Source organism: Ornithorhynchus anatinus, chromosome 3 (genome assembly GCF_004115215.2).
Source record: "Ornithorhynchus anatinus isolate Pmale09 chromosome 3, mOrnAna1.pri.v4, whole genome shotgun sequence".
Classification (NCBI taxonomy): Eukaryota; Metazoa; Chordata; class Mammalia; order Monotremata; family Ornithorhynchidae; genus Ornithorhynchus; species Ornithorhynchus anatinus.
This window is the reverse complement of record NC_041730.1, coordinates 443,393-459,380: the sequence shown is the minus strand read 5'-3', so window position 1 is coordinate 459,380 and position 15,988 is coordinate 443,393. Positions and strand designations below refer to the sequence as shown.

General features: G+C 58.1%; 2 protein-coding genes across 3 annotated transcripts; both read right to left on the bottom strand.

The window, feature by feature from the left end:
* Positions 1 to 75: 75 nt before the first annotated feature.
* Positions 76 to 3,127, bottom strand: NUDT8 (nudix hydrolase 8). 2 transcript variants are annotated; one of them, XM_029059179.2, is made up of 4 exons: positions 2,709 to 3,127; positions 1,283 to 1,491; positions 1,094 to 1,171; positions 76 to 708 (listed from the first exon to the last, which is right to left on the bottom strand). In XM_029059179.2, the coding sequence occupies exons 1-4, from the start codon at positions 3,035 to 3,037 to the stop codon at positions 338 to 340; spliced, it is 987 nt and encodes a 328-aa protein (XP_028915012.1). In that variant the 5' UTR covers positions 3,038 to 3,127; the 3' UTR covers positions 76 to 337. The 2 variants fall into 2 exon arrangements, with proteins under 2 accessions (XP_028915012.1, XP_028915013.1); XM_029059180.2 differs by having other exon boundaries at positions 402 to 708; positions 1,359 to 1,491.
* Positions 3,128 to 5,140: 2,013 nt separating this feature from the next.
* Positions 5,141 to 14,896, bottom strand: TBX10 (T-box transcription factor 10). The gene is made up of 7 exons (XM_039911335.1): positions 14,777 to 14,896; positions 14,011 to 14,182; positions 13,247 to 13,402; positions 13,055 to 13,122; positions 10,778 to 10,869; positions 7,201 to 7,225; positions 5,141 to 5,242 (listed from the first exon to the last, which is right to left on the bottom strand). The coding sequence occupies exons 1-7, from the start codon at positions 14,872 to 14,874 to the stop codon at positions 5,230 to 5,232; spliced, it is 624 nt and encodes a 207-aa protein (XP_039767269.1). The 5' UTR covers positions 14,875 to 14,896; the 3' UTR covers positions 5,141 to 5,229.
* Between the last annotated feature and the right edge of the window lie 1,092 nt (positions 14,897 to 15,988).

Here is a 15,988-nt window from a genome sequence, read left to right as displayed (position 1 = left end):
TGCCGCCTGTCCCCTGCTCCCGGCCTGGTCCCTGGTCCCACTCTGCCCTGGAGGAAAGAGGTCAGTCGGGGCCCGTTGAGTTTCCGAAGGCTCTTTATTGAAAAACATCTGGGGCCGGGTCAGTGCAAAGGCAGGATTTTAGGACTCCAGCTTGAGCTTGCCCACTCCCCTTCCACGTCTAAATGTGGGGGTCTCCAGGTCCCTACGGAGGGGGGAGGGGGCCTGGCCCAGTGGCTCCGCATCGTTCCTGGAGGGCCTCGATGGAAGAGCCAAAGGGAGAGGAGAGACGTAGCCTGTCAGACTGGGGGTGGTGGCGGAGACCCCACCCTTCAGAGACCTAACCCAGAGGCTGGGAGAGGCGGGGAGTAAGGGACCGGGCCCATGGGTGGGGGGGACCCCGGTCCGTCAGAGGGTGGGAGAGGCCCCGGCCCATCAGAGAGGAAGGAGGCCCAGCCCGTCGGAGGCCGGGGGCGGCGGAGCGCCGTCCGGTCAGAGCCCCGGGCCGTGGGTCCGGCGGCGGTAGGCCCCGGGCACCAGAAGCTCCAGCGTTCGCTCCGTGATTATGGCCGTGAGCCCCCAGACGCGGTAGGGACCGTGCAGAAACACGGGGAGCGTGTAGCGGTAACGCCCCCCCACGCAGAAGTGGGTGTAACCTTGGTTGCCGTCCTGGAGCAGGTGGGCCAGGGGGAGGGTAAACACATCGTCCACCTGAGGGGAGCGGGGGGTGCGGGTGGCGACTGGGCTGCTATGACCGGACCGCCCTCCCCACCCACCGGCCTTAAGAATGACGACGGGATCTGTGAAGCGCTTACTACGTGCCGGGCGCCGTACTGAGCGGCGGAGCGGGTACGAGCAATCCGGGTTGGACACGGTCCACCTGGGGCTCACGGTCTCAATCCCCACTTGACAGATGAGGTCCCCGAGGCCCAGAGCAGTGAAGTGACTCGCCCCAGGTCACCCGCAGACAAGTGGAGGAGCCGGGATTGGAACCCCTGACCTTCCGACTCCCAGGCCTGCGCTCTAGCCACTAGGCCGCCGCGCCGCTTCTCATGTGGTGGGGGCGGGGAGGGCCTTGGAGCCCAGAGTGTCTCACCTCCTGGGGGTTGGGGGTCAGACACAGGGACTCCAGGGCTCCCACCTGGGCGACGACAGGAACGATGTGGGAGTTTTTCTGCGGGAGACCCCCGCGGGGGGCTGCGGTCAGAGGAGGCTCAGCCCCACCCCCGCCCCCGGGGCACCCGCCCTCCCGGCTGGACCTCACCGGGCCCGGGACGGACCTCACCGGGCCCGGGACGATTTCCGGAGGGAGCCAGGCGGGGCCGCCGAGGGGTGGGGGGCCCCCCGCGCCCCAGCTTTACCGAGTCGGGCACAGCCTCCAGGACCCCCCACACGCTCCGCTCCTGGACCTGCAGGCCCAGCTCCTCATGAGTCTCCCTCAGGGCCGTGGCCACCACGTCCCGGTCCACGGGGTCACACTTGCCCCCCGGGAAGCTGAAACGAGAAGCCGCGGGCCCTCGGGAGTCGGGGGGCCGGGAGCCGGCCGGGCCCGAGGGGCTGACGGGGGGGCCCGCTGACCACCACCGGCATGCTGGGCCTCGACGGACGGGGCAGGGGAAGGAAAAGAGGCATCCCGCCCCAACGCCCCGCTGTGGGTTCCTATATCTGGGGGCGGAGGGGGGGGCTCTCCAGAAAAGGGGGTACCGTTGGGTCCCCGGGAGGGTTGTGAAGCTTGGGGGGTGGAGGGCACAGGCGGGGATGAGTTTAGATGAGAGGAGGGGCTGAAGGGTGGGTAGGAGGGGACCCCTGGGAGGGAAAGGAAAGGGCCCTGGTGGGGTAGAGGGCACTGGGGTAGGGGAGGTAAGGGGTCCTGGCAAGGGGAGGGTCAGAAACTCCGAAAAGAAGGAGTTTCCAGAGGCGGTGGGGGAGAGAAGGTCCTGAGGGGAAGGGGGGATGGAGGGGAGGAGGTCCCGGGACGGGGAGGGAGGGCTGGAGGGAGAAGGGCGTCCTGGGGGCCGAGGGGGACACTGGGGGAGAGAAGATGGACCCGGGGGGAGAGGGGACCGGACAGACCATAACAATAATAAGAATAATTATGGTATCTGTTAGGTGCGTCAGCCACCGTACTAAGTGCTGGGGGGCAACCGAGCAAATCGAGTCACAGTCCCCCAGTCCCAGTCCGACGGAGGCCTCACAGTCTCAATCCCCATTTCACAAACGGGGTCACGGCGGCCCAGGGAAGTGAGGCGACCCTCCCAGGGTCGGGCGGCCGACGGGTGGCGGAGCCGGGATTAGAACCCGTGCCCTTCTCAGGCCCAGGCCCGGGCTCTATCGTCCCACTTCCGCCACTTGTGGGCTGTGTGACCTTGGGGAAGCCGCTTCATTCATTCCATCGCATTTACTGAGCGCGAGCGCTTACTATGTGCAGAGCACCGTACTAAGCGCTTGCACCGTATCGGGCCACTTCACTTCTCCGTGCCTCGGTGACCTGATCTGTAAAATGGGGAATAACAATAATAATCATAGTACTATAATCATAATATAATGATAACGATGGTATTTCTGTGAGCCCCGCGTGGGCCAACCTGATGACCTTGTATCTCCCCGCAGCGCTTAGAACAGCGTAGGAAGCGCTGACCAAATGGCATCGTCGTTATCGATGACGATTCGGGGGGTGGGGAGGGGCTGGGCGCCGTCCCCCCGGCGGCTACCTGACATCCCCGCGGTGTCGCCCGGCCAGGAGGGCGGAGCGCAGCGTGTAGAGCAGGGCGGGGGCCCCGCGGACGGTGCAGAGGGGGACGAGCACGGCGGCGGCGGCGGCGGCGGCCCCGGGGGTCCCGGGGGTCCCGGCGGCTCGTCGGTCCCGGGCCCGGGCGGTGGCGGCGGCCAGCAGGTCCCGGCAGCGGCGCTCGTTCCCGGGGCGCAGGTAGCCGCGGGGACCCCCGGGACCCCCCCCGGGACCGGCACCGGCACCGGGCCGGAGGCGGGGGCCGGGCGGGCTGAGGGCCCGGGGCTTGGCCTGCAGCACCGACCACAGCATCGGCCCACGACCCGCGGCCGGCGGGGGAGGCGGAGGCCGGGCCGGGCCGGTCCTGTCCGGGCCGGTCCGGTCCTTTCCTGTCCGGTCCGGTCCTGTCCTGTCCGGGCCTGTCCGGTCCGGTCCTTTCCTATCTTGTCCGGTCCTGTCCGGTCCTGTCCGGTCCGATCCGGGCCTGTCCGGTCCGGTTCGGGCCTGTCCTTTCTCGTCCTGTCCGGTCCTGTCGGGGGTAACCGGGGGTAACCGGGGTGGGGGTTTGCGTCGGGGTCGGGGATTGGAGAGGGTCCCGCCGAGGTGCCTCCGGGGGGGGGGGGGTGTCGGAGGTCAGGGGTCGGAGGTCAAGGGCCGGAACGGCCCGCGCTACGGCCTGGACCGCGGGACAAGATGGCGGCGGAGGCACCACCCCGCGGGGGGCGGGGCCCGGGGGGGAAACCGAGGCAGGGGCGGGACGGGGGGGCGGAGACACCGAGGGGGGACATCATAATCATAATAATGATGGTATTTGTTAAGCACTTACTATGTGCAAAACACTGTTCTAAGCGCTGGGGAAGATACAAGGTCATTCATTCATTCGATAGTATTTATTGAGCGCTTACTATGTGCAGAGCACCTGGACTAAGCGCTTGGAATGGACAAAGCGGCAACAGATAAAGACAGTCCCTGCCGTTTGACGGGCTCACAGTCTAATCGGGGGAGACGGGCAGACAAGAACAATGGCAGTAAATAGAGTCAAGGGGAAGAACGTCTCATGAAAACACTGGCAGATAAATAGAATTAGGGTGATGTGCATCTCATGAAACAAAATAAACAAAATAAATAGGGTGATGAAGATATATACAGTTGAGCGGACGAGGACAGTGCTGGGGGGGGGGACGGGAGAGGGGGAGGAGGAGAGGGAAAGGGGGGAGAAGAGGGTTTAGCTGCGGAGAGGTGAAGGGAGGGGGGTAGAGGGAGCAAGGGAGGAGCTCAGTCCCCCGTGGGGCTCCCAGTCTTCATCCCCATTTGACAGATGAGGTCACTGAGACCCAGAGAAGCGAAGTGACTCGCCCGAAGACACACAGCTGACAAGCGGCGGAGCCGGGATTAGAACCCATGACCTCTGACTCCCCAGCCCGGGCTCTTGCCCCTGAGCCACGCTACTTCTCATAACCGAGGGGGAGAGGGGGGAACAGTCAGGAGGCGCGAGGTCTCCTCCGCCCCGACCTCGATCGGGCGCCTACAGTGTGCAGAGCGCTCGGCTCGACACTCAATAAATGAGCCACCTCCTTCCCTCCCCCTGGTGTTCGGCTGCGGGACCGTTGCTGCTGCAGGGTCACTTGCTTAGTACTCCATAGGTGCTCAATAGGTAGCCGCGATGGATTAAGCCTGGGGGTATCTCCTCTCAAAGAAGGGGGAGAGCCCGAAAGGGTTAAGGGGGGGGTCAGTCACAGCCAACTGACTTTCTTCACCCCCAACCCCAGCCCCGCAGCACTTATGTCCATATCTGTTATGTATTTCTTTATTTTAATGTCTGTCTCCCCGCTCTAGACCGTAAGCTCGTTGTGGGCAGGGAATGTGTCTGCTTATTGTTGTATTGTGCTCTCCCAAGCGCTTAGTCCAGTGCTCTGCACACAGTAAGCGCTCAATAAATACGATTGAATGAATCCAACGTCACAGCACGAGTTGGGGTCGAGGTAGGAGGGGGCAGAACTCAGGGGAGAAATTGGTGTCTCCAGAAATTGGTCTCCAGGGGTCCAACTGGAGATTCCCTTGGAGGGGGTGGTCGGAGCTGGAGAGGAGCCGGCAGGCCGGGGGGCAGGAGGGTGGGGTGGGGGGGAGGATCCCCAGGCCCGGACTTGTCCACTGGTCACTGCCTCTCCTGACCCCGGGCCAGGCCGGGGGAGGTGGGCAGAGGTCCCGAGGACAAGGGTCGAAACTGTGGGCCGCCGCCCACCCTGCCCGCCGGGCCGTGGTAGGGAGTCGGCCGGGGCCGGGCCGGGTGTGGGCTGAGGTAGGAGAAGGCCGGGCCGGGGCCGGGCTGGGGCCGGGGGCCGGGCCGGGGGCCGGCCGGGGCCGGCGGCGGGTCCGAGTGAAAGTCCAGGAGTCCGGGGAGATCCGGGACGCCTCCGGTTGTCCCCGGGCCAGCTGGGGGCTGGTGACAGAGCCGGCCCGGAGCTTGGGAGCCGGCGGCCGCAAACATGGACCCGAAGCACTGGTCACCGTCCACGTCTGCAGAGAATGACAGGGTTCCTAACCATTAGTCCTCCTTTTTTTTTAATGGTATTTGTTAAGCGCTTACTATGTGCCAGGCATTTTATTAGGCCCTGGGGTAGGTACAAGCTAATTGGGTTGGACACAGTGCATGTCCCCTATGGGGTTCACAGTCATACTCCTCATTTAAGGGAGGAGGGAACTGAGGCCCAGAGAAGTGAAGCGACTTGCCCAAGGTCACACCGCAGCAGAGCCAGGTTTAGAACCCAGATCCTTCTGACTCCCAGGCCTGTGCTCTATCCACTAGGCCACATCGCTTCTTTATTTCTCCATTTTCTCCTTCACCCACCCAGACCGCAGCCCGGGGCCAGACCCCGGACTGGGGGCGGGGGCGGTCCTGGGAGTGGGGCTGAGCCCCTGCCTCTGTCCTATCTCCACCCTAGCATGGAAGTGGCGTAGCCTGGTGGAAAGGGTACGGTCTTGGGAGTCAGAGGGCGTGGGTTCTAATCCCAGCTCCGCCACTGATCAACTGTGTGACTTTGGGCAAGTCACTTCACTTCTTTGGGCCTCAGTTATCTCATCTGTAAACTGGGCGTTAAGACTGTGAGCCCCATATGGGACAGGGACAGTATCCAACCTGATTACCATGTATCTACCCCAGTGCTTAGAACAATGCTGGGCACATAGGTGCTCAACAAATACCATCATTCATCATCATTATTATTATTACTAGGGTTCCTCTTCATTTGGTACTTTCCCAAGTGCTTAGTTCAGCGAATTGCACCAAAGAGGCACTCGGTGAGTCAATCGATGCCTTTTATTGCACGCTTAATGTGGGCAGAGCATTGTACTAAGCGGTTGGGAAAATACAGTGCAATGGAGTTGGTAGACGTGAAACTTCCCTTGTCGGTTCCAGAAGAAGGGCTCACATTTTTCAACAAAAACATTCAGGTCGTGTTTCCCCACTCCTCCCTTTCCCTCTGCTCCTCCTCCTCTCCCCATTCCCCCTTCTCCCGCCCTCTGCTCCCCTCCCCACGGCACTTGTGCATATTTGTATATATCAGTTATCACTCTATTTATTTTGTTAATGATGTGTATATATCTACGGTTCTATTTATCTTGATGATATTGACGCCAGACTCCTTGTTTTGTTCTGTTTTGTTTCGTTGTCTGTCTCCCCCGTTTTGACTGTGAGCCTGTTGTTGGGCAGGGGTTGTCTCTGTTGTCGAATTGTACATTCCAAGACCTCCGGGTCAAACTCCTCACTCTAGGCTTCAAGGCTCTACATCACCTTGCCCCTTCCTACCTCTCCTCCCTTCTCTCTTTCTACCGCCCACCCTGCACGCTCCGCTCCTCCGCCGCCCACCTCCTCACCATCCCTCGGCCTCGCCTATCCCTCCGTCGACCCCTGGGCCGCGTCCTCCCGCGGTCCCGGAACGCCCTCCCTCCTCACTTCCGCCAAACTGATTCTCTTCCCCTCTTCAAAACCCTACTTAAAACTCACCTCCTCCAAGAGGCCTTCCCAGACTGAGCTCCTCTTCTCCCTCTACTCCCTCTACCACCCCCCCTCCACCTCTCCGCAGCTTAACCCTCTTCACCCCCCATTTCCCTCTGCTCCTCGCCCTCCCCCTTCCCATCCCCTCAGCACTGTACTCTGCTCAACTGTATATATTTTCATTACCCTATTTATTTTGTTTAATGAAATGTACATCGCCCTGATTCTATTTAGTTGCCATTGTTTTTACGAGATGTTCTTCCCCTTGACTCTACTTATTGCCATCGTTCTCGTCTGTCCGTCTCCCCCGATTAGACTGTAAGCCCGTCAAATGGCAGGGACTGTCTCTATCTGTTGCCGACTTGTTCATTCCAAGCTCTTAGTACAGTGCTCTGCACATAGTAAGCGCTCAATAAATACTATTGAATGAATGAACATCAGTCCATCAGCCTGCCCCCTCCCACCTCACCTCGCTACTCACCTTCTCTGTGCCTCAGTTCCATCATCTGTAAAATGGGGATAAAAGACTGTGAGCCTCACGAGGGACAACCTGATTACCCTGTATCTACCCCAGCAGTTAGAACAGTGCTGGGCACATAGTAAGCGCTTAACAAATACCAACATTATTATTATTATTATTACTCTCTCACCACCTCTTTGCCGGTACACTTTATTCTTCTAATGCCAACCTTCTCACTGTACCTCCGTCTCGTCCATCTCGCCGCTGACCTCTCACCCACCTCCTGTCTGTGGCCTGGAATGCCCTCCCTCCTCTTATCCGACAGACAATGACTCTCCCCTCCTTCAAAGCCTCCAGGAGGCCTTCCCTGACTGCGCCCTCCTTTTCTCTTCTCCCACTCCCTCCTGCGTCGCCCTGACTTGCTCCCTTTATTCATCCTCCCAGCCCCACACCACTTATATCCATAGCTGTAATTTTATCTATTTATATTAATGTCTGTTTCCCCCCTTTACACTGTAAGCTCGTTGTGGGTGGGGAATATGTCTGATATACTCTATTGTCCTCTCCCAATTGCTTAGTACAGCGCTCTGCACCTGGTAAGAGCTCAATAAATGCAATTGACTGACTGACACCAGCCTATCTGTACACCGTGTACCCGGCTCTGTCGTATGCCAGTCTGATGTTTTAGAGAAGCACAGTGACCTAGTGGAAGGAACATGGGCCTGGGAATCACAGGTCCTGGGTTCTAATTCTGGCAAAGATCCAAGTACTCAGGAAACACAGAAGGGAGAAGTCAGAGAAAAAAGGGCTTAATTGGGGAAGGCCTCTTGGAGGAGATGTGATTTTAATAAGCCATTTTGGGCAGGGAACATGTCTAACTCTGTTATATTGTACTCCCCCAAGTGCTTAGTACAGTGCTCTGCACATAGTAAGCGCTCAGTAAATACCACTGATGGATAAATAAGGTTTTGAGGGTAGGGAGAGTGATAGTCCTTGGGATATGGAGGGGGCGGGAGGTCCAGACCACAAGGAGGATGTGGGGAAGAAGTCGGCGGTGAGATACACGAGATCGGGCTACGCGAACGATCTATCCGGTGCTAGGGGTGTGAAATGTGCAGATTAAGATGGTAGCAGGAAATCAGTGAGGTAGGGTAAGGTTGGGGGGCGGTGCCGAGCTGACTGAGAGCTTTCAAGCCGATGGTTCAAGTGACTAACGCTCAAGGGGTGCTCAGTAAATCCCGTGGGATGACGGATTGGGGACTGCGATGGGGCCAGGAGGAGGGCTGAGTGGGATGGTGAGGTGGACGACGAATGCGGTGGGGGCTGTGGCGGCGCGGGGCGGGGGGGCTTTGGTGAGGCCTAGGATGGTGGCTGTGGTGGTCAGTGCCACGATGGCAGTAAGAGTTTCAGTGATAGCGGTGACGGGGCTGGTCCCTGACTAAGGCCTCCTTTCCATTTCTCCCACTCCCGTCTGCAGCATTCATTCATTCAATCACATTTATGGAGCGCTTTCTGTGCGCAGAGCATTGTACTAAGCCCTTGGAAAGTACAATCCGGCATCAGAGACAATCCCTACCCAACAACGGGCTCACAGTCTAGAAGGGGAAAGGCAGACAGCAAAGCAAGTAAACAGGCCTCATCCTGACTTGCTCCCTCTATTCATCTCCGCTTCAAGCCCCACAGCATTTATGTCCAAATCTGTCATTTATTTATTTATATTAATGCCTGTCTCCCCCTCTAGACTGTAAGCTTGCTGTGGACAGGGAATGTGTCTATTTATTCTTGTATTGTACTCGCCCAAGCACTTAGTATAGTGCTCTGCGTGCAGTCAACACTCAATAAATACAGTTGAGTGAATTAATTAATGAATGGGAGGAGTTCTGGGGGAGGGGGGATTGAGATTATTTATTTATTTACATATTTATATTCATGTCTAGATCCCCCTCTAGACTGTAAACTTGCTGTGGACAGGGAATGTGTCTATTTATTCTTGTATTGTACTCACCCAAGCACTTACTACAGTGTTCTGCACGCAGTAAACACAACAAATACAGTTGAATGAATGAATTAATGAATGGGAGGAGTTCTGGGGGAGGGGTTTGAGATTATTTATGTATTTATATTTATGTCTGGATCCCCCTCTAGACTGTGAGCTCGTTGTGGGCAGGGAATGTGTCTGAGCCCAGACTGAGCTCCTCTTCTCCCTCTACTCCCTCTACCATCCCCCCTTCATCTCTCCGCAGTTTAACCCTCTTTTCCCCCCATTTCCCTCTGCTCCTCCCCCTCTCCCTTCCCATCCCCTCAGCACTGTACTCGTCCGCTCAACTGTATATATTTTCATTACCCTATTTATTTTGTTAATGAAATGTACATCGCCTCGATTCTATTTAGTCGCCATTGTTTTTACGAGATGTTCTTCCCCTCGACTCTATTTACTGCCATCGTTCTCGTCTGTCCGTCTCCCCCGATTAGACCGTAAGCCCGTCACACGGCAGGGACTGTCTCTATCTGTTGCCGACTTGTTCATTCCAAGCGCTTAGTACAGTGCTCTGCACATAGTAAGTGCTCAATAAATACTATTGAATGAATGTCTGTTTGTTGTTGTATTGTACTCTCCCAAGCGTTTAGTACAGTGCTTGGGACACAGTAAGAGCTCAATAAATATGATGGAATGAATGAATGAAAAGAACCTTTGCGGGCAGGGATTGTCTCTATTTGTTGCTGAATGGTACTTCCCAAGCGCATAGTAAGTGCTCAATACATATGATTGACTGAATGAATGAAGAAGAGTGCTGGGGGAGGGGTATTGGGAGTTGTCAGTCAGTCAATCGAATTTCATTCATTCATTCAATAGTATTTATTGAGCGCTTACTATGTGCAAAGCACTGTACTAAGCGCTTGGAATGTACAATTCGGTAACAGAGACAATCCCTGCCCACTGACGGGCTTACAGTCTTTGGCTCAGTGGAAAGAGCCTGGGCTTCGGAGTCAGAGGTCATGGGTTCGACTCCCAGCTCTGCCACTTGTCAGCTGTGTGACTGTGGGCAAGTCACTTAACTTCTCTGTGCCTCAGTTCCCTCATCTGTAAAATGGGGATTAACTGTGAGCCTCATGTGGGACAACCTGATGACCCTGAATCTCCCCCAGCACTTAGAACAGTGCTCTGCACATAGTAAGCGCTTAACAAATACCAGCAATATTATTATTAATCGAATTTATTAAGCACTTACTGTGCTGTACTAAGTGCTTGGGAAAGGACAATATAACAATAAACAGACGCATTCCCTGCCCACAGCAAGGTAACGGTCTAGATGGGCAAGCGTTTGGGGGAGAGGTATTGGGGAGTGGGCATGGGAGTGAGGAAGAGTTCTAGGGGAAGGGGATTGGGGAGAGGGTTGCGAGTGGGAAAGAGTTCTGGAAAGGAGGATTGGGAATGGAGAAGGAGTACTGGGGGAGGAGGACCGATTGGGCATGAAGGAGGGTGATGGGAAGGTGTTTGGAGGGTGGGATTGGGAACAGGGAGAGGAGAGTGGATGGGGAGTGGAGGAAGAGATGGGATGGGGGATGAATTCCGGTTGGGGAGGTGCGGGGGTGTTACCTGGCTCTCGCCCCTCGTCCTCGGGCCGGGAGAGGACGGCCCGTCCTCGGCCCCGGGGTAGGGTGGTCAGGAGTGGCCGCGGGGCCCCAGTCCTGGGAGGAAAACAGAGAGCAGTGGGGGCCAGGGAGAAGGAAGAAATAATAACAATAACAGTGATATTTGGTAAGTGCTTACTCTGGGTCAGGCACTGTTCTAAGCACTGGAGTAGATACAAGGTAATCAGGTTGGACACAGTCCCTGTCCCACATGGGGCTCATAGTCTTAATCCCCATTTTACAGATGAAGGAACTCAGGAACAGAGAAATTAAGTGACTTGCCCAAGGCCTCACAGCAGACAAGTGGTGGAGCTGGGATGAGAACCCAGGTCCTTCTAATTTCCAGTCCGGGCTCTATCCATGAGACCACAGTTTCTCCTCGGCATTATGTACATATATGACTCTATTTTTACATTGTGAGCCTCACTGCCCCTTCCCCCAGGAACAGGAACCCGTTTAATTCCCATCTGTGTATTCTTTCGATGTGCTTAGCACAGTGCTCTGAACCCAGCAAGTGTTTAATAAAAACTCTGACTGCTATTTTGACCACTTGTGTAAAAAATAGTTTTATGTTTGTCTCCCCACTTACAGTGTAAGCTTCTTGATGTCCAGGGACACCCCCCTCCCCCCCCAACTTCATTATTCTGAATTTCCCAAGCGCCTAGTATAGTGCATCACGCCAAGTGGGAGCTCAATCAATGTCCCCTCTATTGCTACCATCAATCAATGGTATTTATTGAGCACTTACTGGTGCAGAGCACTGTACTAAGAGTACAATACAACAGAAATGGCAGGCAGGTACCCTGCCCACAACAAGTTTACAGTCTCGAGGGAGATTTCGAGAAACCGTTTGACATAGTGGATAGAGAGCAAGGGCCTGGGAGTCAGAAAGTCATGGGTTCTAATTCCAGCTCTGCCACTTGTCTGCTATGTGACCTTGGGCAAGTCACTTCACTTCTTCTGTGTGCCTCAGTTGCCTCATCTGTAAAATGGGGGTTGAGACTGTAAACCCCATGAGGGACAGACTAAGCCCCCCTTTTCATCTGCTCCCCCTCCCCATCGTCCCAACTCGCTCCCTTTGCTCTATCCCCCTCCCTGCCCCACAGCACTTGTGTATATATTTACATATTTATAATTATAATTCTATTTATTTTTATTAAATAAAATAAATAATAAATGTTGGTATTTGTTAAGCGCTTACTATGTGCAGAATACTGTTCTAAGCGCTGGGGTAGATACAGGATAATTCAGGTTGTCCCACGTGAGGCTCACAGTCTTCACCCCCATTTTACAGATGAGGGAACTGAGGCCCAGAGAAGTGAAGTGACTTGCCCACAGTCACACAGCTGACAAGTGGCAGAGCCGGGATTCAAACCCACGACCTCTGACTCCCAAGCCCGGGCTCTTTCCACTGAGCCACGCTGCTTCTGCTTCTTAATGATGTGTATATATCTATAATTCTATTTATAATGATGCAACTGATGCCCGGTTACTTATTTTGCTGTCCATCCCCATCTCCCCCCTTCTAGACTGTGAGCCCGTTGTTCGATAGTGATTGTCCCTATCTGTTCCCAAATTGTACTTTCCAAGCACTGAGAACAGTGCTCTGCACACCGGAAGCGCTCAATATATATGATTGAATGAATGAATATTTGTTGCTGAATTGTACTTCCCAAGCGTTTAGTACAGTGCTCTGCATTCCATAAGCACTCAGTAAATGCGATGGGATGAATGAATGAATGGCAGGGATTGTGTCCAACTCAATTTGCTTGTATTCATTCATTCAATAGTATTTACTGAGCGCTTACTATGTGCAGAGCACTGTACTAAGCGCTTGGAATGGACAATTCGGCAACAGATAGAGACAATCCCTGCCCAGTGACGGGCTCACAGTCTAAACGTGTCCGCCTCAGGGCTTAGCACAGTACCTGGCACATCGTAAGCACTTAACAAATATCACAATTATAATTATGATTATTTAATTATTATTATTATAGTACAGTGCCCGGCCCATTGTAAGCGCTTGTGAGAAGCAGCGGGGCTCAGTGGAAAGAGCCCCGGCTTGGGAGTCAGAGGTCGTGGGTTCTAATCCCGGCTCCTCCTCTGGTCAGCTGGGTGACCTTGGGCAAGTCACCTCACTACTCTGGGCCTCAGTGACCTCGTCTGTCAAATGGGGATGAAGACCGTGAGCCCCCACGTGGGACAGACCGATGTCCTCGGATCTACGCCCCCCTGTTCTTACCAGTCCTCGGGCTCCCCATCTCGAAAGCCCTTGGCGAAGGGGTTGCTGGCGATCTTGAGCTGAGTGATCTGGGGAGAAGGGGAGAGAGCAGGCGGCTGGGGCCTGGGGCCGGGCTCGGGGGTCGTGGGGGTCTGGGGGAGTGGGTGGGGGGAAGGGGGGCGGGGGGGCGAGGCCGCCGGGCGGGGCGCTGACCCGGTGGTTCTGGTAGGCCGTCACCGCAGTGAACTGGGTCTCGGCGAAGACGAAGGATTTGAAGTTCTCGTGGGCGTAGAGCTCGCTGTTCCTGCGCGGGTCCACGAACACCACGTGGAAGCGCGGCTGGTAGCGGTGCATGGAGTTGAGGATGATCTGTGGGGGAGGGGGGAGGATGGTCGGGGGCGAGGGGGCAACGGGGAGAGGGGCAGGGGGGCTGGAGAGGAGAGGGGACGATGGCCCGGCGGGAGAGGGGAGGACGGGCTGGGGAAAAAAGGGGAGGGCGCCGGGGGGAGAGGGGAGGATGGGCTGGGGGAGAGGGGAGGATGGGCTGGGGGAAAAGGGGAGGGGGCCGGGGGGAGAGGGGAGGATGGGCTGGGAAAAAAGGGGAGGGGGACGGGGGGAGGGGGGAGGATGGGCTGGGGGATGGGGGAGAGGGGAGGATGGGCTGGGGAAAAAAGGGAAAGGGGCCGGGGGGAGAGGGGAGGATGATCTGGGGAAAAGGGGAGTGGGACAGAGGGAGAGGGGAGGATGGACCGGGGGAAAGGGCAGGGGGCCGGGGGGAGGATAGGCTGGGGAAAAGGGGAGGGGGCGGTGGAGGGGACGACGGTCTGGGGGGAAGGGGAGGGGGATGGTAGGGAGGATGCGGGCAGGGTTACCACCCAGGAGCGTCCCCGCCCCCACGGCCTCCGCCCAGCTCCCCACCTGCTCCCACGTGGCCCGCTGACCCCCTCCCCACGCCCCCTCCCCTCTGACGCCCGCACGTGGCCGTTGTCGTCCAGCACGTTGTTGGTCAGTTTGAGTTTGTCGAAGGACACGATCTGCCTCATCCACTGCGCGCCCTTGGCCGGCGAGTCCGGGTGGAAGTGAACTCGCCCAGGGGTCGCGGGGTCGCCCTTTCCGGCCACCAGCCAGGCCGAACTGTGAAAGGCGTATCTGGTGGAAGAGGAGGAGGAGGAGGAGGAGGAGGAGGAGGAGAGGGGGGCGGGGGGGGGGGTCACTGGACACGTCCCCCCACCACCACCTCACCTCCCACTGTCCTTCTCCATCCCAGCCCGCACACTCCGCTCCTCTGGTACCGTTAACCCTCTCCCTGGGCCTCCGTCTCGCCTGTCCCGCCGCTGACCCCTGACCCACGCCCTCCCTCCTCAAATTCGCCAATCACACTCCCCCCCCCCTCCTTCAAAGCCCTACTGAAGGCTCACCTCCTCCAGGAGGCCTTCCCAGACTGAGCCCCGCTTTTTCTCAGCTCCCCTGCCTTCCGCGTCACCCGACTCTTCCTCACCCCGCCTCACAGGCACTTATGTCTATGTGTATATCTATAATTCTATTTATTTATGTTGATGCCTGATTACTTGTATTGATGTCTGCCTCCCCCTTTCTAGACTGTGAGCCCTTTGTGGGAAGGGATTGTCTCTATTGTATAAATAAAGCGCTCAGAACAGTGCTGTGCACACAGTAAGCGCTCAATAAATATTGAATGAATGATTGAATGAATGAGTCCCGGCCCGCCCCCTCCCCCAAACACACCTGTATCGCTTATCGTCCAGGGGCACAAAGTCCATGAGCAGCGCATAGTCCGCCCCCGTGTCCATCCCATCGATCTTTACCTGGAATGTGGGGAACATGCGCCTGCCGGCCCCCGGCCCCTCGTCACCCCCGGCCCCTCACGCCCGGCCCCTCAGCCCGCTCCCCCGGCCCCGCCCCCGCCCCAGCCCCAGTCCCGTCCCGCGTTCCTCCGGGCCCACCCCCCGCCCCCCGGCTCCGCCCAACGACCCTCCAGCCCCGCCCCATTGTCCTCCAGCCAGGCCCGGGCCCACCCTGCCCACCTCCAGCCCCTCTTCTGCCCCGGCCCCGGCCCTGCCCCCTCAACCCCCACCCCTCACCCCTCACCCTCCTCTGCCCCAGTCCTGCCCTGGCCTGCCTTCCTCCATCCCAGCCCCCTGCCCCTGCCCCCAGCGCAGTCCTGCCCTGCCCTCCTCCAGCCCCGCCTCCGCCCCGGTCCCGGCCCTGCCCCCAAAGCCCCACCCCTCACCCCTGCCCCTCCTCTGCCCCAGCCCAGCCCCTGCCCTCCTCCGTGTGAGCCTGTCATTGGGCAGGGATGGTCTCTCTCTGTTGCCAAACTGTCCATTCCAAGCGCTTAGTACAGTGCTCTGCACATAGGAAGCGCTCAATAAATACTATTGAATGAATGAATCCCCGCCCTCTGGCCGTGCCCCCCGCCCGTCCTGCCCTCCTCCAGTCCCTCCTCTGTCCCATCCCCGGCTCTGCCCCCCCCAAGGCCCCCCCCACCCCTGACCCTCCTCTGCCCCACCCCGGCCCTGCCCCTGCCCCCAGCGCCCCCCTCCTCCAGCCCCGCCGCTATCCGCCCCTCGCCGGTCCCGGGGCTGACCCGCACCTGCCCGCCTTGGTGACAATCATCTCGGTCCCCAGGCGGTGGAACTCGGCCCACAGACTCTGCGTCTCCAGCTGCACCGTCACCTCGGACACGCGCGGGTTCTTCCGGCCGCCCCCCGGGACGGGGCCCGGGCCCGGAGCCCCCCGCTCGCCCCCCGGGGCGGGGCCCGGGCCCGGCGGCCCCAGGGAGCAGGACGCCCCCAGCCCGGACCCCCAGGCGGGGCTGCAGGGCGGCGGCGGGAAGCCCTCGCCGGACGCCAGGACGGCCAGGCTGCTGGACAGGAAGGCTGCGGGAGAGACGCGGGACCAGACGGGCGGGAGGAGGGGTCGTCTCGGGCCCCGACA